General features: G+C 45.3%; 1 protein-coding gene across 1 annotated transcript in view; it reads right to left on the reverse strand.

The window, feature by feature from the left end:
- Positions 1-25,644, reverse strand: part of ADA (adenosine deaminase) — a 145,526-nt gene that overhangs the window by 60,157 nt on the left and 59,725 nt on the right. The window contains exons 3-5 of the mRNA XM_063959561.1: positions 24,967-25,089; positions 22,422-22,565; positions 16,745-16,860 (exon numbers count right to left, since the gene is read on the reverse strand). Coding sequence (XP_063815631.1) covers positions 16,745-16,860; positions 22,422-22,565; positions 24,967-25,089 — 383 coding nt within the window. The remainder of the gene's footprint in view (positions 1-16,744; positions 16,861-22,421; positions 22,566-24,966; positions 25,090-25,644) is intronic.

The raw sequence follows: 25,644 nt of genomic DNA on the forward strand, positions 1-25,644 counted from the left end.
TGACCGGGAACCCCAATTAGTGCACCGTGTCCCCTCACCATGTTACAGTAATGTGTTATAAGGTCCATGACTGTGGCAGATCTCTACTTTGTGACGTAATGTGAATATACTGCACTACTGTGTGACACAACGTGAATCAAGAGCAGTAGTGTGACGTGACATGAATAAACTGCACTACTGTGACGTGACGTGAATACTGTAAGATGGATTCAGGTGAGTGCTGCATCATCTGTCATGAAATCAATTTACTGTATACTGTAATGAGATGGTTAAGGGTGGGAGGGCCACATGAGGGCCGCATGTTGATGTGTGTCATAATGTTTATAAAGGTACAGTAGTGTTCTGTCTAATACCCTGGACCTAATGTAATCAGTGTACTACTGTACTGTAGAGATACTGTAAGTGGACTGTACTGTATAGTGTAATGTCATATTTAAAAATGTGCCCCTTAAGATTTTAAGACTGTAAAGTACACTATGCCCTCCTAAGTGATTAGGTGCAGGGTACTGTATAAGTATGTATAAATGGTATCCGGACTCCAGGTCGACACCAAAAAGGTCGACATGGACAAAAGGTCGGCATGGACAAAAGGTCGGCATCGACAAAAGGTTGACATGTCCTAGGTCGACATGGAAAAAGGTTGCATGAGTTTTTCACTTTTTTTCCATTTTTTGAACTTTTTCATACTTTACGATTCACGTGGACTACGATTGGGAATAGTTACCTGTGCCGAGTGCAGCGAGGCACCTTGCCCGAACACGGTGCACTAATTGGGGTTCCTCAGCCCCCTCTTTTGGCCTCACATAAACGTGCACTCCTACAGGCACTCCAGTCTGACTCTGATACTGAATTACTAGAACTGGATGAGGGGGAGGTTGATATGGGAGAGGACAATTCTCTGTCCCCGGGTGTTGAGGCCCTGATTTATGCTATTAGAGAGGTCCTCAACATACCGGATAAGGAGGCAGAACCAAAGAGGAATTGAATTTTAATGTAAAACCAAAATCTTTGCCACTTTTCCTGTATCAAAAGAGTTAAACTCCCTTTCTAGGGAGGCATAAGTCAATCCTGACAAGAAATTCTAAACTCTTCAGTGGTTATTGCATTCCTTTCCTTTCCCTCCTGAGGATAGGAACTTATGTGAAACTCCCCCGTCAGTGGATACTTCAGTGTCCAGGTGTCACAACTGAGGGCCTGAGCTGACGGGAGGCAGCCTCAGTTGTAGGGGCTGAGATGTACCGGAACCTGGGAGGTTGTATCAGACCCCTGGACATGTAAGTAACATGAATAATAACTGCCCGAAGGCGTGACCACGACAACTTAGATAAAAGTCAATGATGTTTATTATGACAACTCCGCATCACAGCAGCAATAAAAGAAAACGTAAAAATCAGCAAAGAATAAATACAGTTCCTGAGTACTACAGCATGGCAGGAGCCACAGGGCACTGGTAGTGTGAGATAGTTCTTATGATCTTCTAGATGGAAAGTCCTTACCAGGCCCGGCTGTAGCAATGGAGATAACCCAGGATTATACCAGCTGGTGTTCCAGGAAGAGCTGGGTTGCTGAAGGTAAAACAGCTGCTGTGGATACTGGCTGGAACCAGACTGTTGTTAGCACGGAGTGGATACTGGCTGGAACCAGTTAAATAATAAATGAACTTTGGGAGCGATGAAATGTGAACTGAAATGTAGAACTTGAGAGCGGAGAAATAATAATTCCGGTGGAGAGTGGTAAAGTGTAGAAAGGACACCGGCCCTTTAAGGGAAGCTGTACTCTGCTGGAAGCTGAGGCTGGAAGCAGGTAGTGTTGTAGCTGAAAACAGATGAATCCACAATGGATTGGAGAGTCAGGCTACACCGCAGGTGGAATGCTGGTGCGGGTCTCTATGGTGGAAGTCTTGAGACAGGAGCTGGAACCTGGAAGACAATCATAGAAGAGAGACAAACAGGAACTAGGTTTGACAACCAAAGCACTGACGTCTTCCTTGCTCAGGTACAGCTTACTTATACCTGCAGCAAGGAAGGGGTTGGCTAGGCAATTATGCAAATCAACAACACAGACAGCAGATTGGTGGAAATGATCAGATGACAGAATCCAAGATGGCTGCGCCCATGCAGACACTTGGAGGGAAGTTTGGTTTGTAATCCATGTGGTCTGGGAAACAGTAATGGCGGCGCCGGCCACCGGAGACAGGAGACGCCAGGCTGATAGATGCACATTTAACCACGCGGGCACAGCGGAGGCCGCGGCTGATGAAAAGACCACTCTGTATGTGGAAACTCAGGAACAGCGGAATCCGGTCCTGGAACGCTGAGCCCGCCTTAGGAGGCATCTGAAGGGTAAGTAATGGCGTCCAGATACCCGGATCGTGACAGCACCCCCCCCTTTAGGAGTGGCCCCAGGACACTTCTTAGGCTTTAAAGGAAACTTTGCGTGGAAATTTCGGACCAAGGCAGGAGCATGGACGTCAGAGGCATTGGTCCAAGAGCGTTCTTCAGGACCATAGCCCTTCCAGTCAATGAGATACTGAAGTTGACCGTAACGGTGACGTGAGTCCAGGATCTTGGCCACTTCATACTCAACGCCTCGTTGAGTTTGGACTTTCGGAGTTGGTGGAAGTGAGGAATGAAACCGATTCAAGATTAGCGGTTTCAACAGGGAAACATGGAATGTCCTGGGTATTTTTAAGAAGGGAGGTAACTGGAGTCTGTAAGCGACAGGATTGATGACTTGATCAATTTTGAAAGGACCGATGTAGCGAGGTGCAAACTTCATACTGGGAACTCTTAACCTCAAATTCTTCGTGGATAACCATACCCGATCACCCACCTTGAGAGCAGGAACTGCTCGACGCTTCTTATCCGCAAACTTCTTGTACCTGAACGATGCCTTGAGCAGAGCTGATCGTACGCTCTTCCAGATATTGGCAAACTGATGCAAGGTGATATCCACTGCGGGAACAGAAGTTGCTGGAAGCGGTTGGAACTCAGGGACTTTAGGGTGGAATCCAAAGTTGGTGAAGAATGGTGTTGAAGAAGATGAAGAATGATACTGGTTGTTATGACAGAACTCGGCCCAGGGAAGTAATTGAACCCAGTCATCTTGAGAGGAGGACACATAGATGCGGAGGAAGGCCTCCAAGTCCTGATTCACCCTCTCAGTTTGACCATTGGTCTGAGGATGGTAAGCCGTGGAAAACTTTAACTTGACTTGGAGGACTTGACATAAACTTCGCCAGAATTTGGCTGTGAATTGAACTCCTCGATCTGAGATAATTTCTTCTGGAAGACCGTGGAGTCGGAAGATCTCTTGTATGAATACTTGAGCCAACTTGGAAGCTGACGGAAGACCGGTGAGAGGAATGAAGTGTGCCATCTTGGTGAACCGGTCAACTACCACCCAGATGGTATTGAACTTGTTGCACATGGGCAAATCTGTAATAAAATCCATCGACAAATGGGTCCATGGTCGACGGGGAACAGATAGTGGAACCAGTTGCCCCGCAGGCGACTGGCGGGATACTTTATGTTGAGCACACTTTGGGCAAGATGCAATAAACTCCAAAACGTCCTTTTTCAGAGTTGGCCACCAATAGGACCTAGAGATAAACTCCAGGGTTTTTTGGATACCTGTATGTCCGGCAAAACGGGAAGCATGGGCCCAATGCATGAGCTTCTTCCTTAGTGTCGGCTTCACAAAACTTTTCCCTGATGGGGGCGTAGAGTCCATCCCTACCGTGGAGAATGCCAACGGATTTATAATAGGATGCTTGTCTGAAGACTCTGACTCATTTTCTTGCTCCCATGAGCGGGAAAGGGCATCGGCCTTGCGATTCTGAGAGCCCGGACAGAACTGGAGTTTAAAGTCGAACCTGGAAAAGAAAAGTGCCCATCTGGCCTGACGAGGGTTGAGACATTGTGCGCCTTTTAGATATAGAAGGTTCTTGTGGTCTGTAAGGATGGTGATTGAATGAGAAGCTCCCTCCAACAGATATCTCCACTCCTCTAGAGCGAGCTTGATGGCTAGCAACTCCTGGTCGCCAATGGCATAGTTGCGCTCCGCTGGGGAGAACTTCCGTGAGAAGAAACTGCAAGGATGTAAATGACCATCTTTAGCCCTCTGAGATAACACCGCTCCTACTCCAACGGAGGAGGCATCCACCTCTAAGATGAAAGGAGAGTCGATGTCAGGCTGTTTCAGGACAGGTGCAGAGATGAACCTCTGTTTTAAAAGATGAAAAGCTTGCATGGCTTCTTCAGACCACTTGGACGGGTTAGCACCCTTCTTGGTGAAAGCAGTAATAGGCGCCACAATGGTGGAAAAGTCTCGTATAAACTTTCGGTAATAATTGTCGAACCCTAAGAACCTCTGGACCCCTTTGAGGGTTAAGGGTACCGGCCAATTCTGGATTGCTTGTAGTTTCTCAGGATCCATCTCTAGTCCGGAACCGGACACAATGTACCCTAGAAACGGAATGGACTTGACTTCAAAGACGCATTTCTCTAATTTGCAGTAGAGATGATTGACACGGAGACGGGACAGAACCTCCTTTACCCAGAAACGATGTTCCTCTAAATCGTTGGCAAAAATGAGGATATCATCTAGATAGACCACGACATGACGGTATAGAATGTCTCTGAAGATCTCATTGACGAAATGCTGGAAGACAGCTGGAGCATTGCTCAATCCGAAGGGCATGACGAGGTACTCATAATGTCCGTCACGGGTGTTAAATGCGGTCTTCCACTCGTCACCCTCACGGATCCGGATGAGATTGTATGCACCTCTCAGGTCCAGCTTTGTAAAGATGGTAGCTCCGCTAACTCTGTCAAAGAGCTCAGTAATCAGGGGTAAAGGATAGCGGTTCTTGATGGTAATGTCGTTCAAACCTCTGTAGTCGATGCACGGCCGCAGACCACCATCTTTCTTCTTTACAAAAAAGAAGCCTGCGCCGGCTGGAGAAGAAGAAGGTCGAATGAACCCCTTTGCTAGGTTCTCTTTAATGTATTCCTCCATAGAATGTGTCTCGGGGAGAGACAACGGATAAGTTCGGCCTCGAGGTGGAACCTTCCCTGGAACGAGATCAATCGGGCAGTCCCATTCTCTATGAGGAGGAAGGATATCAGCAGAAGCTTTACTGAACACATCCGTGAAATCTTGATATGGAGGAGGTGGAACATCAGACGACCTGGGGGAGGAAGAACAGACAGGCAACACTTTAAACAAACATGTCTTAGTACAGGAGGAACCCCATGCCAGGATTTGCGTAGTCGTCCAATCAATTGTAGGATTGTGAAGACGGAGCCATGGAAGGCCCAGGACCACAGGATGTGTGGCTCTTGGAATCACTAAAAATGAAATAAGTTCGGAATGAAGAACTCCCACTCTCAGACGAACTGGTAGAGTCCTTAGAGAAATAACTGTATCAAAAATTTTACTGCCATCCACAGCAGTTAAGGAAAAGGACGAAGGAAGTCTCTCGGTGGGTAGGGACCACCGTTTAACATAGGCTTCAGTAATAAAGTTCCCAGCTGCTCCGGAATCCAGGAGGGCAATGACGTTCTGATAACGTTGAGCAACTTGAAGCGAGACTGGGAGGTTACAATCTTGAGGAGATGGAGAGGAGATCATTACTCCTAGCCGGCCCTCTCCTTGGCGAGCTAGGATTTGGAGTTTCCCGGACGTTTGGGACAGGCATTAATGGTGTGAGACGGAGCTGCACAATACAGACAGAGAAACTCGGAGAGACGTCTTCGGCGCTCAGCAGGAGTTAAACGGGAACGGCCAATTTGCATGGGTTCATCTGTAGTTGGTGACAGTTGGCGAGGAGGAGGAGTAGAAGATTTTGGAGCAGATGATCTTCCACGCTCAGTTGCTCTCTCTCTGAAACGCAAGTCAACTTTCGTACAAAGTGAGATTAGCTCATCTAACTTGGAGGGTAAGTCTCTGGTAGCTAACTCATCTTTAATACGCTCGGATAAACCATGCCAGAATGCAGCATACAGGGCCTCGTCGTTCCATGCCAGTTCGGATGCCAGGATCTGGAACTGTATAAGATATTGTCCTACAGTACGTGATTCCTGGCGTAAACGGAGAATCTCAGACGAAGCTGAAGTTACCCGGCCTGGCTCGTCGAAGATGCGCCTGAATGTTGACACAAATGCAGTGTAAGAAGATAGCAGGGTGTCGGACCTCTCCCATAACGGTGATGCCCAATCAAGGGCTGAGCCACTGAGAAGAGAAATAATGTAAGCAATTTTTGTACGGTCACTGGGAAAATTGCCAGGTTGTAGCTCAAACTGAATCTCACACTGGCTGAGAAATCCCCTGCAGAATCTTGGAGATCCGTCAAATTTTGCTGGCGTTGGAAGATGAAGACGTGGAGCAGAAATGGGTAAGGTGGGTGGGGTTATAGCTGGAGTCACTGTGGTTGACGCACCAGACGCGCCTGATCCACGGAGAGTTGTCTGAATCCCATCCAGCCGAGTAGAGAGATCCTGGAGACAGCGGATGATGTGGCCCTGTGCAGCCTCCTGATGTTCTAGTCGGGCTGCCAGTTCTTGCATCGGCCTGGCCGCTTGATCCTGGTCTCCGGCTGGATTCATTAGTTCAGTGCTTACTGTCACAACTGAGGGCCTGAGCTGACGGGAGGCAGCCTCAGTTGTAGGGGCTGAGATGTACCGGAACCTGGGAGGTTGTATCAGACCCCTGGACATGTAAGTAACATGAATAATAACTGCCCGAAGGCGTGACCACGACAACTTAGATAAAAGTCAATGATGTTTATTATGACAACTCCGCATCACAGCAGCAATAAAAGAAAACGTAAAAATCAGCAAAGAATAAATACAGTTCCTGAGTACTACAGCATGGCAGGAGCCACAGGGCACTGGTAGTGTGAGATAGTTCTTATGATCTTCTAGATGGAAAGTCCTTACCAGGCCCGGCTGTAGCAATGGAGATAACCCAGGATTATACCAGCTGGTGTTCCAGGAAGAGCTGGGTTGCTGAAGGTAAAACAGCTGCTGTGGATACTGGCTGGAACCAGACTGTTGTTAGCACGGAGTGGATACTGGCTGGAACCAGTTAAATAATAAATGAACTTTGGGAGCGATGAAATGTGAACTGAAATGTAGAACTTGAGAGCGGAGAAATAATAATTCCGGTGGAGAGTGGTAAAGTGTAGAAAGGACACCGGCCCTTTAAGGGAAGCTGTACTCTGCTGGAAGCTGAGGCTGGAAGCAGGTAGTGTTGTAGCTGGAAACAGATGAATCCACAATGGATTGGAGAGTCAGGCTACACCGCAGGTGGAATGCTGGTGCGGGTCTCTATGGTGGAAGTCTTGAGACAGGAGCTGGAACCTGGAAGACAATCATAGAAGAGAGACAAACAGGAACTAGGTTTGACAACCAAAGCACTGACGTCTTCCTTGCTCAGGTACAGCTTACTTATACCTGCAGCAAGGAAGGGGTTGGCTAGGCAATTATGCAAATCAACAACACAGACAGCAGATTGGTGGAAATGATCAGATGACAGAATCCAAGATGGCTGCGCCCATGCAGACACTTGGAGGGAAGTTTGGTTTGTAATCCATGTGGTCTGGGAAACAGTAATGGCGGCGCCGGCCACCGGAGACAGGAGACGCCAGGCTGATAGATGCACATTTAACCACGCGGGCACAGCGGAGGCCGCGGCTGATGAAAAGACCACTCTGTATGTGGAAACTCAGGAACAGCGGAATCCGGTCCTGGAACGCTGAGCCCGCCTTAGGAGGCATCTGAAGGGTAAGTAATGGCGTCCAGATACCCGGATCGTGACACCAGGCTGTCATGTAAACTAGTACTGCCTGTACCTGAGGCTCTCTCTCTCAAAGACCCAACTGACCGCAAGATTAAGACTACACTCAAATCAATATATACTGTGGTGGGTGTAGCACAAAGGCCCACTATTGCATGTGGCTGGATTTCAAGGGCCATGGTAAAATGGTCTGATAATATAATAAATGGCTTTGACTCTCTCCCTCAGGAGGAGATCTTTACACTTTTGCATCATATCCAGGATGCTGCAAACTTTATGAGTGAGGCTATTAAAGAATTGTGTCTCATTAATGGCCGTACCACGGCTATGGCTGTCTCGGCCCACAGGGCTCTGTGGCTGCGACAATGGTCAGCGGATGCTGATTCCAAGAAAGGCACAGAAAATCTTCCTTTTACAGACGAGACCTTATTTGGGGAAGAACTGAACAAGTGGATTTCTCAAGTGACGGCTGGAAAGTCTACCTATCTGCCATCTGCTGCGCCTCCTGCTAGACGTCCCTATTCTGGGTCCTTTCGTGTGGCCAGATTTAGAGGCAGAGCTAGAGGAGCCTCAAATGCCGCCAGAGGAAATTTAAGGTAAGTCGCGTAAACCAACGGCTGCTGGATCTCTGGACCAGACCTCCAGATCCTAATCCATGAAGCCCTCCGCGTGACGGTTGGCCCCAACACCAGGGAGACTTTCAGGTGAGTGCTCGCCTTCAACACTTCACCCACGTGTGGGCACAGTCCTGCTGGGATCCTTGGGTGAGGGACCTCATATCCCAAGAATACCAGTAGGAATTTCAAGTACTACCTCCTCCCAGATTCTTCAAGTCAAGCTTACCAGCTGCTTCACCCATAGCAAGGGTTACCTTGCAAGACACCATTCAAAAACTGCTACAAACGGGTGTTGTGGTCTCACTACTTCCCCTGTTGCACAACAGGGGGTTTTACTCCAGCCTTTTTGTTGTACCGAAACCGGATGGTTCGGTACATAAAATCTCTGAACCCGTATCTACGCTTGTTCAAATTCAAGATGGTGTCCCTGAGAGCAGTGGTCTTCGGGCTGGAGGAGGGGGAGTTCATAGTATCCCTGGATGTCAAGGATGCTTACCAACACCTCCCCATATGACCTCCTCATCAGGCTTACCTCTGATTAGCTGTTCTGGACCACTACTTCTAGTTTCAGGCCTTATCCTTTGGTCTCTCCACAGCCCAAAGGGTATTCACAAAAGTTATGGCGGAGATGATGCTGCAATTGCGTAGGATGGGAGTCAACATAGTCCCCTATTTGGACGATCTCCTGATAAAGGCAGTCTCCAAGGAACGTCTGCTACACAGCATAGACTTGACTACTCGTCTGCTTACGGACCACGGGTGGATCCTAAATTTCCAGAAGTCTCACCTGGAACTGTCACAAAGAATCTAGTTCCTGGGCATGATACTGGACACTGTAGCTCAGAAGGTATTCCTCCCCATGGACAAGGCTTTGACAATCCAGTATATGGTCCGCTCGGTGCTCAGACCTCGCAAGATCTCGATTCATCTTTGCATTCACCTACTGGGCAAGATGGTGGCCTCCTACGAGGCAATCCAATATGGCAGGTTCAATGCCCGTCCATTCCAGCTGAATCTGCTGAACAAGTTGTCAGGGTCTCACCTGCACATGCACCAGAGTATATCTCTGTCACCAAAAGCACGGATCTCCTTGTTATGGTGGTTGCAAGTCTCTCACCTTGGGGAAAGTCGGAGTATCAGTACCCAGTCCTGGACTCTACTGACAACGGATGCCTCCCTCTGAGGTTGGGGTACCGTATCCCAGGGGGCTCAGTTCCAGGGAAAGTGGTCGTGTCAGGAATCTGCACTCTCGATAAATGTTCTGGAACTCAACGCAATTTACAATGCTCTTCTGCAGGCCTATCTTCTCCAAAATCAGTCTATTCAGGTACAGTCAGACAACGCCACGGTGGTGGTGTACATAAACCGGCAGGGAGGAACAAAAAGCAGGGCCGCAATGCGAGAGGTGTCACAGATACTCCTCTGGGCAGAAGCCAATGCAAGGGCCATCTCAGCCATATTCATTCCAGGCGTGGACAATTGGGAAGCGGATTCCTCAGCAGGCACGACCTCCATTCCAGGGAAATAGGGCCTTCACCCTCAGGTGTTTCAACAACTGGTTCACCGGTGGGGCTGTCCACAGATGGACCTGATGGCATCTCATCTCATCAAGAAGCTCCGTCGTTACTGTTCCAGAACAAGGGATCCGCAAGCTGCAGCAGTGGACGCTCTGACGGCTCTGTGGTCTGACCAGTTCGTGTACCTGTTTCCTCCAATCCTCCTCATTCCCAGAGTTCTAAAAAGGCTAAAAAGGGAAAGAGTTCAGGCAATTCTGATTGCCACGGATTGGCCTTGACGGGCCTGGTATACAGACCTCCTGACCATGTCCCTGAAGGAACCCTGGCCTCTGCTGCTTCTGAAGGACCTTCTTCAACAAGGGCCGTTAGTTTATCCAGACTTACTGCAGCTACTTTTGATGACTTGGAAGTTAAGCGGGAGAATCTAGCCAGGAAAGGTCTTCCGTCCAAGGTTATCTTCACTATGGTCCAGGCCCGTAAGGTCGTCACATCTAAACATTACCACCGTATCTGGAAGAAATATGTTTCCTGGTGTGAGGGTAGAAAATATTCTCCTGCAGAGTTTTGGTTTTGCCGTTTTCTGCTCTTCCTGCAAGCAGGCATGGATATGGGCCTAGGGCTGGCTCCATCAAGGTTCAGATTTCTGCTCTCTCCATCTTCTTCCAGAAATAGCTGGCGGTGCTTCCGGAAGTACAGACATTTCTGAAGGGGGTTCTCCACATTCAACCACCCTTTGTCCCTCCCGCGGCTCCAAGGGATCTCAATGTGGTCTTAAACTTTCTCCAGTTGGACTGGTTTGAACCCTTGCACAGGGTGGACCTGAAATGTCTTACTTGGAAGACTATCATGTTGCTGGCTCTTGCTTCTGCTAGACGGGTGTCTGAATTGGGGGCCTTATCTTGTAAGAGCCCGCATTTGATATTTCATGATGATAGGGCGGAGCTCAGGACTCGCCCGCAGATAAATAGATATACAGTGTATGCCCAGCTTTAGCAGGATTTTTTAATACAATTTGAAATGAGTGGTGGCACTGATACCAATTCAACCATCTTGCCCTTCTGAGCTTGGGAGGGAACCTTCTCAGCCTAAAGCCCTAAATGGGTTCTCAAATCTGGAATTGTAGCTTCAATGGGGGCTCTCCCACTGTACAGTAGTAATTTCTCCATTACTTTGGTGTTTTACCTTTAAAATATAGGTGTCAATCCAATTTTAAAAAGATGTTTGCGATGTGTATTTCCAGAAAGCCAACTACTGTAGCATCCAGCAACATTGCACGTTTTTCCTTGCACCCCGTAGAAGGGGACCTACTGTAACAGGTATGTATGTGCTCACCCAAACATCGCATTTAACTGACTCATCCCATAATGTCAGTTCTTTCATATCTGCAAGTTTGCCTATTCCTTGGTGTACAACACATTTCAGTTTTCCTTGTTATTCCTGTCTGAAATTTGCTAAATAATTGGTGGCACAAAGTGCCAGGCTTTATGGCTCCACTCCTGATGAAACACCACGTATGGCATGAAACAGTATTGATTTAAAAAAAATATTCTATGCAGCTTTAAAGAATAAGGAAGTGACCATACACCACTCATTACGTACACACTGCACAAATAAATAGCAATTTTAAAGTGTGAACCTGGTTCTTAGAAGCATACTGGCAGGTTAAGTATCGGGAGACAAAAATGGTCCATGTTTTGTGGTACAGTATTTGGGGGGTCATTCCGAGTTGATCGCTAGCTGCCGTTGTTCGCAGCGCAGCGATCAGGCTAATAATCGGAATTTCTGCGCATGCGTTGCACCGCAAATGCGCACGCGCGACGTACGGGTACAAAATCCATTGTGGTTTTGCACAGGTTCTAGCAAAGCTTTCAGTCGCACAGCACAACGCAAGAAGATTGACAGGATGGGGGCGTTTCTTGGTGTCAACTGACTGTTTTCTGGGAGTGTTTGGAAAAATGCAGGCGTGCCAGGGAAAACGCAGGCATGGCTGGGCGAACGCTGGGCGGGTGTGTGACGTCAAAAGCCAACCCACCAACGTTAGAATCATCGCGCAGGATAAGTAACTACAGGGCTGGTCTTGTTCTGCACAAAATGTTTTTGCAGGCGCTCTGCTGCACAGGCATTCGCACTTCTGCAATGCGAAAATATACTCCCCGATGGGCGGTGACAATGCGTTTGCACGGCTGCCAAAAACTGCTAGCGAGCGAACAACTCGGAATGACCCCCTTATGCTGTAACCTCAGATTGGGTAGGACAGATGAAAATGAGTAATCTCAGTACAGTACTACCTCATACCCTCCAACATTTTACACATAAAAATCGGTACAAATTAAGAAAGGGGGCATGGCCACGGGTAAAGGGGGCATGGCCACCTCCCTTTTCCTGTACTTTCAATAGAAGTTTGGAGAGTCAAAAATCGGTACAGACCATAAAAAAAAAGTACTGTACCTGCCAAAAAGGTACAGCTGGAGGGTATGTTAGCTAATATGATTGATGTACTCCAAATTAACAATAATCATAAATATTGATTCTTTTGAAACTAATCTTATGATTGTACTCTCACATGTCCATATGTTTCAATCTGGCAGGGGATAAGAAAAGAAATAAATTTGAATTACTTTATCCTGTTCCAAAAATTAGGTAGCTAAGTGTCCAAAATGTAAATGTTTTTAATCTTATGTGATCCTACGGGTTCAGTATGATTTGCTGGCGTACAGGATTATGGCGGTTAGAATATTGAAGCCGGCATCCTTATAGTTGAAATCCCAACAGGGGAGATGTAAGATTGTCCCCCCTGTCCCCTACACCCTAACCCTCCCTTTCCACAGTCTAATCCTAATTTCCCCCTTAGTGCCTGACCCTACCCTCCCACCGGTGGTGACCAAAACCTAACCTTCCCTGACCTGCAGCCTAACCCTAACCCCTTAGTGCCTAAATCTAACCTTCCCCTGGTGGTGCCTGCAACTCCCAACAGTGGGGAGGTATGACTGTTTCCCCCGAACCCCTACACCCTAACCCCCACTACCCGCAGCCTAACCCTAACCCACCCGGGATGCCACTGTACTGGATGGCGACTATTGGGATTCCGTCTCCTGACCCTGTCGGGATTCCGGCATCGGCATTCTGACAGCTGTCAGGATTCCGTCGTCTGCATTCCGACTGCAGGGATCCCGACAGCCAGCATCTTAACCGCATTCCAATTCTGCACATTGCACTACATTACTGTATACTTGTTATGATTTGGCACTATACAGAAGGATTCGGTATGATATTCCGACTTTTGGGACCAGTGGTCATGAGACCGATCCCAGAATCCCGACCTCGAGTGTACTCGCTGCGCTCGCAGTGCTTCAGACTTTGCTCGCCACACTATTATATTCCCCATGAGGTGGACGAGCGCTGTTGGGGTTCCGGTGTTGGTCTCCAGACCACTGGGATCCCGACAGTCGGATTTCATACTGAATCTCCCTGAATAGTGCCTAATCATAACAAGTGGGAATACCGGGCAGCGGGCCGGATTTCGACTGCTGCCATTTTTCCTGCTGTTGTGATTCCGGCGTCGGTATTTCGACCACCGGGATCCCATCTTTTGGAAAATTAACTGCATCCCATTCAGAGTTAGCAGCCATGCAATAATGCCACAGTCTTTAACTGGGAGTTCTTATCTTCCGAGAATTAATTCATTGGAATTACTAAATTATCACAGGTGAGTTCCTTTCACTATCTGGCATGCAATTTGGGAAGTCTGTGCAAGCTTGTCACATCTGTATATCAGTTTACTGTTATAAAAAGAAAATGAGGAGCACTAAGGATGACCAGTAATTGGGAGGTTATTATGGGATGCAGTCAATTTACCGACAATCAAAATCCCGACAGCAATTGACCGACGGTCAAAATCCCAACAAGGTCAAAATCCCTACATGGACAAAATACAGACATTTAAAATACCGACGAGGGCAAAATACCAACATTTAAAATGTCGACAGGTCAAAAAGCTGACACGAGTTTTTCATGATTTTTTTATTGAAACCGACTTATTCATACTTTACCATCCCAGTGGACCTAGAGGGGGAATATAATAGAGTGTCGAGCACAGCGAGCGCAGCGAGCCATGTGAGGGGACGCGGTACACTTATATGGTGTCCATGTTGACCTATGTCAACATACACACAACAAAAAATGAAAAACTTGTGTCAGCTTTTTGACCTGTCGACAATTGAAATGTCGGTATTTTGACCTTGTCGGTATTTTAAATGTCGGTATTTTGTGCATGTCAGGATTTTGACCTTGTCGGGATTTTGACCGTCGGTCAATTGCTGTCGGGATTTTGACCATCGGGATTTTGATTGGAGGTATTTCATACTGATCCCGTTATTATAGGTACGGCACAGCTCCAGCCTTCCATGGCTCGTTGCATGATTAGTTGTCTGAATAAACTAAGCTGTAACATTCCCAAATCAAAATATAATAATCCTGGAATCATCCTGAAGCATTCTTATGACTTATCTTGTCATCACAAATCATCTTCATCATCTAATTCTTACGTATATTTATAGAAAGAAACATTTTATAGACATGAGAGAAGATAGCCGGCTGAGAAAGTAAAGAGAAAAAATCCACAATACATTGAATATATCATTTTCACCTATAGAATTCATATGTGTCCCTTATTAAAGGGATGATCTGGCAACCCTACCCCTGACATGCACTAAGAGGTTAAACCTCCTACAGGATAAATATCACATCAGCCATTCCCACATCACCAGGAGAGCGGCTGACAGTCAGTTCTTAAACAAACAGCCTGTTACAAGCTGCAAAGGATCTAGAAAGCTGGAGGGATTAATACAATGTACTGTGTCATCAAAATAAATCCTGCTTTGCTCGGACAGAGTTGCCTGTCTACAACAAAATACTTTGATATTATTTCATACTTCTTGCTGTCATTAATGGTCATTTGTAAAAGTACAAATTATAGGCCTATTCTTATAAGAATGAATGCATCAATTTTCCAGTCTGAATGTTTGACATTCTGACTGGAAGAGCTGAGTGAACCAGAGGCAGTGACCACAAATACTGGCTGGCGGCAGTGCACTTGTACACCTCCAATTACAGCCTTGCGCAAATATGAGATATTTTGCAAGACAAGATTATTAACTGCATTTGATGAGGTGGAACTGACCCATTTATTACTGAGGCATTCCCTAATGTGCATGCAGCTGCACAGCAACTTCTCCCTGCAAGAGGTCTTGTTAACTCATTCTCAGAGATGGGAGAATCCAAAACACAGGCTATACTGTACATTCAATGGGGCGGCTTGGGCACCTTCCAGGACAATTGAATTGGAAAAGAACATTTCGATCAATGCAATAAAGACATTCAAATGTATGACAAAAACAAACGTAATATACACTGTATCTCTCATGATTTATTTAGGGTATTACATAGGCTTAACTAAGCAATATTTAAAATATGAAAAGTTTAAATGAATCAAGAGGTCATTAAGTGGTAGTAGACTGGACTAATGCTGGCCATACATTAGGACGACTAGCATCTGATGTGAGTAGTATTACGATTTCTCTTGAACTCCCCGGGCGTTCCCTGGCAGTCCCGGACACATGATTTGGTTTTTTTGGACAGACGGTGTGCACACGATCTTACAATACATTGTGTGCCCCTATACGATGAATCATCTCACGATCCATCATATGCCTCATAAAAAGCATTCACTCAAATGACGCTGATCGATCGAATCCAATGATACATCGTATGTGCATAAAACATGGTATGATGAGCATACGATTACGACGGATAATATGTGCTGCATGTAAGATCAGATGATGTGACCTGCAACCCGCAGGACTGGGTAATCGTACCCAAATAATGCACGATGTGCACACAATGGAGCGATCGAGGCGTCAAAGTCGTAAAATCGTCCTAGTGTATGGCCAGCTTTATTAGTAAACATTTTACATTTCCACTGTGCATATTTCCAGCCTGTGAGCCTGCCCAGCAATCCAGAAAAAGTCATCGCAAACTGACCGTACAGAGGCAGATCCAAAAAGGTGCACAGAAAGTGGGCTCTCTCCTTTCATGAACACTGTAAATTTATGAATGAAATACTTGGTGTGTCTGCATGGTCTGTGATAAATGACCTTCTGCTTCTGTATTTGTGTCTATTCTCAGATGTTCTACATCAGTGCTTATTCTCACATAACATTGATGGAATTTAGCATAAGCCCACAGTTATTTTGGGAAACATAGGGACTTGGGGGAAAATTCAGATCTGATTGTAAATGTGCTAAATTTAGCACATCTACGATCATTTACTCAGACATGTGAGGGGACGCCCGGCACAGGGCTAGTCCGCCGTGCATATCTGGCTCTGCCCCCCCCCCCCCCCCCGCCTCCCCCGCAATGGTGCAAAAGCATCGCACAGCGACGATGCTTTTGCACACGGCGAGTAACTCCCTGCCTGCGTAACTCCTGCGCGGTCAGGGGGCTATCTGCCGCATCCTGGGTCGCAGCGGCTGCATGTGATGTCAACGGTCAAAAAACGCCTGCAACGGTCCACACACTAAGGCGTTGTCAGGGCCATTTTAACGCCATTGGCACCCCCCGCTGCAGTGATCCAGTCTGAATGTCCCAAGGTCAGACATGAAGGCGGAGACACCGTGGCAGAAAGACCTAACAAGTCTACAGCATGTACATACAGTATATTTAATACATAACATCCTATTAAATTGCTATTATGGATAATCATCTATGCACAGATAAGGTATATTAGAGCAGTGGGGGGCTGGAATACATTACTTGGCATGTGCCGCATGCAGCATAGAATAGACCTGGCTTTGATGTTGAATGCTTTCTCTCCCTCCCGTAATCCTTGATTGACAAGGTCAACTACATCATCTGGTGTGATGTCACCCCTGCAGAGAAAAGGTTGTTACTTATGCAGCATGTACAAATGTGTTATTGTGGCAACAATCAATTTTACATACAAATTAACAAATGCAGTCCAGGAGGTAAATGTAATAGCCTGCTAGGGATGGCCTAAGTCTGCCCCTGATGTTTTTGCCATCAATCCGCTACTGATGGCTGTGTGGTAGTGATATTTCTTTTTCTTGGTGCAGGTGGCACTGAGCTTGGCTTCACCTTCTGGCGGTCTGCTAAGCCCTCCTTTCTTCCCTGATAAGCCATGTATGGCCATCCCCACTTTGTGCTGTTGATAATGCATACTGCTGAAATTGGCGACATGTTGCCCTTGCCACTCCCACTTATTATATCCTAAACCTAAACACATGAGATGACTGTGCTTAAAACACTGTGCTGCTGTTAAGTATAGTGCTACAGGTTGTTTTAGCCTAGATCACATCATCTGCTTTTCTCTGTGTACCCTCTATGAATAATGGCAGCAACAGCTGGTTTGAACCTACTTAACCGTACTTATAAAGCAGGGATGGGGAACCTTCGGCCCAATTTAGTCATGATAAAACTGTTGCAGGGCATGCTGGGATGTGTAGTTCAACAACAGCTGGAGGGCCAAAAGTTCCCCATCCCTGCTATAAAGTAATGCAGCACTATAGATAATACTGTATAAAATGGATTTCATTTTCAGAAAATGTCTGCCTTTCCATACATATTTTTACTAGAGATGTGCGGGTTTGGATTGCCAAAATTAATTCGGATCTCAAAACAGCAGCTTACTGGCTATCTAGCTGTCACGTGTTTTGAATAGTCAATAAGAAAAATCCGGATAAATCCGAAATTGCGCTAATTTGGCCTTAAGAACTGAGTAAATCCAAACCCACACATCTCTAATTTTAAGGCCTATTTCGTGGTCATAATTGTAATGCCTCATGACACTCAGAAATATCAACTTCAAATACTAATTAATGCAAGGGGAGAATGACTGACGCTAACAGGATGTGACCACCCTCTCCTGTACTCTCCGCTCCTCCTCTAACCAACGTCTCTACTCCACCATGGTCACTTCCTCCCACGCTCGACTCCAAGATTTCACCAGGGTGCCCCCATCTTCTGAAACCCATTCCCTCCCGCAGTCAGATTCTCTACCAGGCTCCACAGTTTTAAACACACCCTTAAAACTTACCTTTTGGTTAAAGTGTACCAGCCCTCCTTTTTACTTTATACTTCTCAAACCCTCCACCATTTATCTTTCCCTAGTTCAGCTTTGTACTGTACTTCCCTTTTCCCCAGTATATAAGCTCAGACAGACAGACAGACAGGGTCCTTCTCCCTCTTGTTCTTTCCTAGCATTGTCCATGTCACCAGTAGTCCATGTCACCAGTACTCGGCTCCCTTGTCTCCTTCTCCCCTTCAGCACCTATGACTCCTGCTTTCTTCGGTGAGTTGCTTTACCCAATGCCTTGATCATCTGTCTGTCCCAGTCTGGTGTAATGTTAATGTGTGGCACTATTGCTATGGCATTCTTTTGTGTATTTTATTTAAGATCTAATGGCCTGTTATTGTGAAATGTTTTGTATGTATACTCTGTACAGCGCTGCATACATTCAGTGGCAGCTAATTAAAAAAAAAACAAAGCTAATAATAATAATAATATTAATAAGTGCATTTTCTGGGGCAAACAGTACACAGATATATTGATCTATGATAAGCAGCACGGACAGTGTAGTCAGTGGCGGATCCAGGGGGGGGGGGGCACTCGGGCCCGTGCACCCCTGTCATTTGTGGCCTTCTGTCCCCCCCCCCCCCCCCGGCGCCGCACAGGGAGATGACGGGCGCCCGCTGAGATTGTGTTACCAGCAGGCGCCCGTCTCCCTGCACAGTGGCAGCCGGAGGTAGGAGCTCAGTACTGAGCTCCGGCTTCCGGCGCTGTCACTGTGCGCAATGGGAGAGACGTCAGTCATGACGTCTCTCTCATAGTGCTGACTGAGGAGCGGACGCCCAGGGAGGAGGAGGACTGCAGCGGCCTGGAAGCAGGAACGGGGCTCAGTAAGTATGATGTTTTTTCTTCCTTAATGCAGCGAGGGCATCTACTGGGGGCAAACTACGGGGGACCCTACTACTGGGGGGGCATCAACAAGGGGCATTACTACTGGGGGGGGGGCATTACTACTGGGGGACATCTACTGTGGGCATCACTACTGAGGGGTCATCTATTGGGGGCAGCTACTGGGGGACATTTTTACTGGGGGCATTATTACTGGGGGGCATTACTACTGGGGGTCATCTATTGGGGGCAAACTCCTATGGGGCATTACTACTGGGGGCAAACTACTGGAGGACATTATTACTGGGGGGCATCTACTGGGGGCAAACTGCTGGGGGACATTATTACTGGGGGGCATCTACTGGGGGACATTATTACTGGGGGGCATCTACTGGGGGCAAACTGCCGGGGGACATTATTACTGGGTGGCATCTACTGGAGGCAAACTACTGGGGGACATTATTACTGGGTGGCATCTACTGGGGGCAAACTGCTGGGGGACATTATTACTGGGGGCCATCTACTGGGGGCAAACTACTGGGGGACATTATTACTGGGGGCCAACTACAAAGGTGCTAACTACTGGGGGCATACTACAGGAGGGCATTACTACTGGCGGCGTAACTACAGGGGCATTACTACTGGCGGCTTAACTACAGGGGCATTACTACTTGGGGGCTAAACTACAGGGGGGCCAAACTACTGGGGGCATAACTACAGGGGGGCCAAACTACTGGGGGCATAACTTCACGTGCCAAACTACTGGGGGATAACTACAGGGGCCAAACTACTGGGGGCATTACTACTGGAGGTTAAACTACAAGGGGGGCATAACTACAGGGGCTAAACTACAATGGGGCAAACTATAGGGGGGATCTGCTACTGGTGGCTAAACTACTGGGGGCATTACCACTGGGAGGCTAAACTAAAGGGGGGGGGTAAACTACTGGGGTCATAACTGCAGGGGCATTACCACTGGGGGCATTGCATAAGGGGCACCACTACTATGGGGTCTATATAAGGGGCACTACCAGTACAGTGGACATTGCATAATGAGCGCTACAACTGTGGGCATTGTATAAGAAGCGCCACCTCACATGCTCCGAAGCCGCACGCAAATGTACTTGCCCCTTCCATCGTGCCCCCCCTATCATTTTCTTCTGGATCCGCCCCTGGGTGTAGTGGTCAGCATTACTGCTTCACAGCACTGAGGTCATGCGTTAGATTCCCCCCATAGCCCTAACTGTGTGGAGTTTGAATATTCTTTCTATGCTTGTGTGGGTTTCTTCCCACAATCCAAAAATATACTGGTAGGTAATTGGCTCCCAACAAAATAATGAACACTAGCATATGTGGTAGGGAATATAGGGGTACATTTACTAAGCAGTGATAAGAACGGAGAAGTGAGCCAGTGGAGAAATGTCCCCATCAACCAATCAGCAGCTCTGTATCATTTTATAGTATGCAAATTATAGATGTTACTTCAGTGCTGATTGGTTGCCATGGGCAACTTCTCCACTGGCTCACTTCTCCGCTCTTATCACTGCTTAGTTAATGTACCCCATAGATTGTAAGCTCCACTGGGACAGGGACTGATGTGAATGGTGAAATATTCTCTGTAAAGTGCTGCGGAATATGTGTGCGCTATATAAAGAACTGGTAAGAAATAATAATGAAGTATTCTTGTACCAGTCTTATGATCAGGCTCTTACCTGATGTATAGTACAAGAAATGTAGGAAGAATGCAGGATGGGGGTGCCATTAAAGCTACACACACAATAGTAATTAAGATTAGTTTCTACTTTCATTTTAATATGTTTTAAAGATAACTGTATAGCTCAGAAGCACTGAAATTGAACAAATATGTAAAATGCATGTAAAATTATAAAAATGGTCTCTTCAACAATTATGTTTGTTTTCCATCCATTTACATGCACGTGACATATTAAAAACTGATAATTCCAACGACAGCGGGCATTTAGCCTATTTCTGTGCACATAATAATAATAATAATAATAATAATAATAATAATAATAATAATAATTAATTATTATTATTTTATTTATATAGCTCTCTTTCTCCAACAGGACTCAAGGTGCTTTACAGACGTCAAAAACGATGCACATAATACATAATATTTAAGTAATACAGCAATAGACAAGCCACATAGACATAAAAAAAGAAAACCTAGAGTGTACAATAAGCATAATGCAGGATTGGTGTAGGCATTTGCGGTAATAACTTACACGGGTTGTGTATTCCACCCTCACAAGTTACTAGAAGAGGCAGCCATTTTAGGCGCACTGTGTAGGATTATTCCAGTCTACCACTAGAAGAGATGACACAAAATAGGGTCCCAACAAAACAGATCCATGTATTTTTCATCCCATCCACAAGTGTACCAGATGAGGCAGCCATCTTGGGCACACTACGAGGGTTACACTGTGGGAGGTGAACCATAGAAGGGCCCACTGTATATATGGGTAAACTGACACTTGTGTAGTAGTATGATATACCCTGCACGGAAAGATCCACATGAAGTACATCCTGCCCACAGAGGAACAATCATAGGGACCAATCTGTGCACTCGTACGTTGCTGCTGGCAGGATGTATCCTGATCATTCAACCTGCCCACCTTACAACCAGATCTGTGACTGATATGACCACACATAGAGGATCAAATTGTCATTTGTTGGGTTTAATGACCACATCACAAGCTTTTTGTTGCTTGCTATACTGCTGTAAGCCTCCATACCCATAGAGGTCTATCAGGATGGAAGTAAGCAGTGGAACAGCGGAGAAATCGCTGAACCCTGACTCATCTCCAACTACATGTGTGTCTCACCCAATGATTACTTGGTTTGTGCACTCTCCCTTGTTGCATAGTTAGCAGGAAGCCCATGGATATACTATAGCAGCACCTCAATGCAGGGGTCCTTGATGAAGACTGTTTGCTAATTAGGCTGCCACTTCATGCTGTTCTTACACAGCAAAAATAACAGCTGCATTTGTTCCAATGCCATATCTAACCTCTAATCTTGTAAGTGCATTTTTATTTATGCTTAATGGTTGATAAAACCTGATCTGTTGGTAGTTGTATCTCTAGTTGGCAGTACCATCCAATTGTACAACTGTACAACAGATAACCTTTCACCAGTGTAGTGTTAGCTTTATCAGGAGATTGGATGGTGGTGCAGCTGTTATTTGCATTGTGATACAAACTCATATGGAATGGTATACTTAAATTATCTCTATCGAGACTTTCGCTACATTTGGTGAGATCTGTAATATACTGTATGCAGTATGTTTTACAAATGCTTTATCTAGTGTCCTAAAAAAAGGAGGCTTTGGAGGAAACAGTGATTGAGTAATGTCTGTAGCAGGGTGATGGGCATCTGGGCCTCTCCCTAAGATAAAGACTATAGATTGCCTACACAGTGTGAGGGTTAGTAACTTTGATCCACACCGCCTGCCAGAAATCTCATTTATCGGGGTTCAAGGTGGATTCCACTTACTCTTTTTGTCCCCAAGGGATTGGATCAACTTTGGAATTGGCCAGAAAGTGAGGACTGTATCTGACCTCTACATACACTACGCCTTCTTTTGCTTTCATTTCCACAAACTCATAGGCGACTCTCTTAATAGCTTCTCTGTCACCCCTGAAGAAATAAACAAATAGATTAATATATCATATGAAATTCATTTTACAGACCTGACAAAGCCCAGTGTATAGCACTCAGCGTTACTAGAAAACAGGGTGCAGAACATGTATGGTCTGGTGTAAATGTAACTACCCCTTGAGGTAAAAAAAAAAGTAAATACAGTGAATAAAAAGTATATACTGCACATTAACTGTCCCAATATAAAGCACATCCAGTATATCTATATTACTCTATTATAAATTATCTGCCATGCAGTCCTTCTGTCACTATATACAGTCACATGGCCATACAATGGTCTTATTATGTAGAATCCACCAAGTCATCATTTATTCCGTATATAACTTTGTCATGTGTCCATATAGCCCTACCCCAAATACACTCACTTACTAAAGGGTGGTTATGATGGTGTTTTCAACCCGGCTGTGTTTTTCACTTCCAAATTACTGGATCTAATCATTTGTTTGAAAGTACTTTTAAATCCGCTGGTGATGAGCAAACAGTTAGCAGATGGTCACAACTGCTGGAGGAATGCTCCAAGCCGCCAAAAAAGCCCAAAGCTAATCCAGCACAATACCACCATATTTATGTGGCGAATCAGAAGGTGAGGACTCTCCATACAATATACAATTATTGCCTTAATTAAAAGTGTATTGGGATTCCTCACCTTCTGTTGGCCCCATAGCTCAAACAGCATGTCACCAGTCACAACAACTTCTGCTTTATGTCAGGTTTTTACAGAGTTGTTAAAAATAAGCCGCTTGATAAATTTAACGGTTTCTATTCTATGTCAATGGAAAACAGTGATGGTGATATGTCTGGTGATGGTTTCTAAACAGTGATTTATAAAAACACCACAAAATGGACAATTTTAAAAAACCAGCACTTTAGTAATTTCCCCCTTGGTCTGGCTGACACACTGACGCCTAGACAGGTGCAGGAATTAAGTTTAGCACTAAGGCTGCACTTCCTAGCTAATGCTTACTCATTGAGAAATACTGTAACTACTCTGAATAAATGTACTTTTTACTTTTACCTACAATAAAAATTATAAGGTTGATTTAAATAACTTTGGAATGGTGCATTAACTAATTTAGTAAAGCAGCAGTGAATGGGGCATAACTCCCAAATTTCCTAGCCATTGGAAAATGTAGAACCCTCAAATTGGGGCAGTTGCACAGAGCTCTCAAATATTATTTATTTATTTATTATTATTTAATACATAAATAAATAAATACATAAATAATTAATATTTGAGGGCTCTGTGCAGCTGTCCCAATTTGAGGGTTCTACATTTTCCAATGGCTAGGATATTTGGGAGTTATGCCCCATTCACTGCTGCTTTACTAAATAGGGACTATTCAGCTGAAATCAGAACAACAACCCCCACCCACCCATTGAGCACCATGTATATGTATAAAGTGATACTGATCCATGAATTTAAAATAAAATTAAAAACAGTGCCAAGATGAAAAATTAAATTAGTGATAGAAACAATGTGTCCCTTCCAGATAAAGAGCATGTGGGGCTCTGATGGTATATAAAGGGGCATGTGCGGGCTTTGATGCATATCATGTTCATATGGAGCAGCTAACATATAAAAGGACATCTGGAGGGTCTGATGGCATATAAAGGGGTATGAGGGAGCTCTGATGGCATGTGGAGCAGATAGCATATGATGGACAAGTGGGGCTAGAAATCTGAGAAATAAAGTTGTTATAAACCCTAGTTTACGTTTGGTCATGCTTCTTGCCATGGCCTCTGTCTGGGAATCTGAAAATGAAAAGGTGGTAAGCTTACCTGTATATTGGAAGTGGCTCTCGACCTGGATCATTAGAACTGGCAAAGCCTCTATGCACCTGCAGTCCCCATCCATGCATCTGTCCCTTTACTATTTTTGCCTCTGGGAGTGTTTGAGGACATGGTGATAATCCTTCCAGTTACATTTGTATTGGGCCCGACATTTACCTGACCTGTATATAGTATACACCATGTTTAAGCTGTGTGATATCAGTGTGACCTGTATATACTGATCAGTGTGCTTCAGGTGTGTGATATCAATGTGACCTGTGCCTAATGATCAGTGTGTATCAGGTATCTGCTTTGTGACCTGAGTGTATCTAGACCTGTGCTCTCCAGTCTATACATACCCAATGCACCTCTTCTGCCTACCATTTGTTCGACCTCTCCTTTTTACCGTTCTTGAGTTCTCTGTTTTAATGATGACAGATTATCCCTTACAATGAAACCAGGAAATATAATATTTTGGATTTGCTATTGTTTCTCCAAACATCTTCCCAATTGTCCCATTTAATGGCACCACTTAGTTCCCCACAACTAGAATGTGCAATCTAGTAACATTTGATTTGTGAAATAGGTAAAGAGCTTCTTAATAACTCACGCTATGGCAGGCATGTAATGATTGAATTTGGCCAAGAATTCCGTGAGACTGAGAGGTTCTCTATAGGATATAATCTGTAGGAGTCCTTCAACTGTGTCTGCTGGGATTTGGATTTGTCTTTTCCTGGGTGTACAAAAATGCATTATTAGTGAGAGAAAGGGGCACACAACAAACATACTAAGAAAGCACTTCTACTGTTTAATAACTTAAGAAAATAGCTTTTTCTCATTATGTATTCTCCAAAGCTTTGCTCCACCTTGCTCCACCAGACCTGAATAAGAAAGTACTGAGTGTGACCCACTAATAAATTGCCCCAGTAATAAATTAAAGGGTCTACTTATGATATGGCGAAAAAAGCTCTAAATCCAGTTTAAATAGGTGTTTTTCAGTTTAAATAGGTGATAGTGCTTCTGTGTATTTATAAAGCCACCAGGCTGGCGATAGTAATTGTTGGGTATTCCCTGGTGCTCTGTGATGTTAGCTGCAATCCTCTTATGACAGGGTCTGGTAACAGAACAAATGCTTTCTTGTGAGAATACTGTAAATCATTTATTTCCGTTTTCAAATATATTAACAATAAATGGGAGGGGGGTTAATTTTTTTTGGTATTTGTTTTACATTTTATATTTTTTTTTGGTAACTCTGCAAGAGAAGCCCAAGTCCAGTGTGACTCAATAT

Source organism: Pseudophryne corroboree, chromosome 3 (assembly GCF_028390025.1).
Source record: "Pseudophryne corroboree isolate aPseCor3 chromosome 3, aPseCor3.hap2, whole genome shotgun sequence".
Classification (NCBI taxonomy): Eukaryota; Metazoa; Chordata; class Amphibia; order Anura; family Myobatrachidae; genus Pseudophryne; species Pseudophryne corroboree.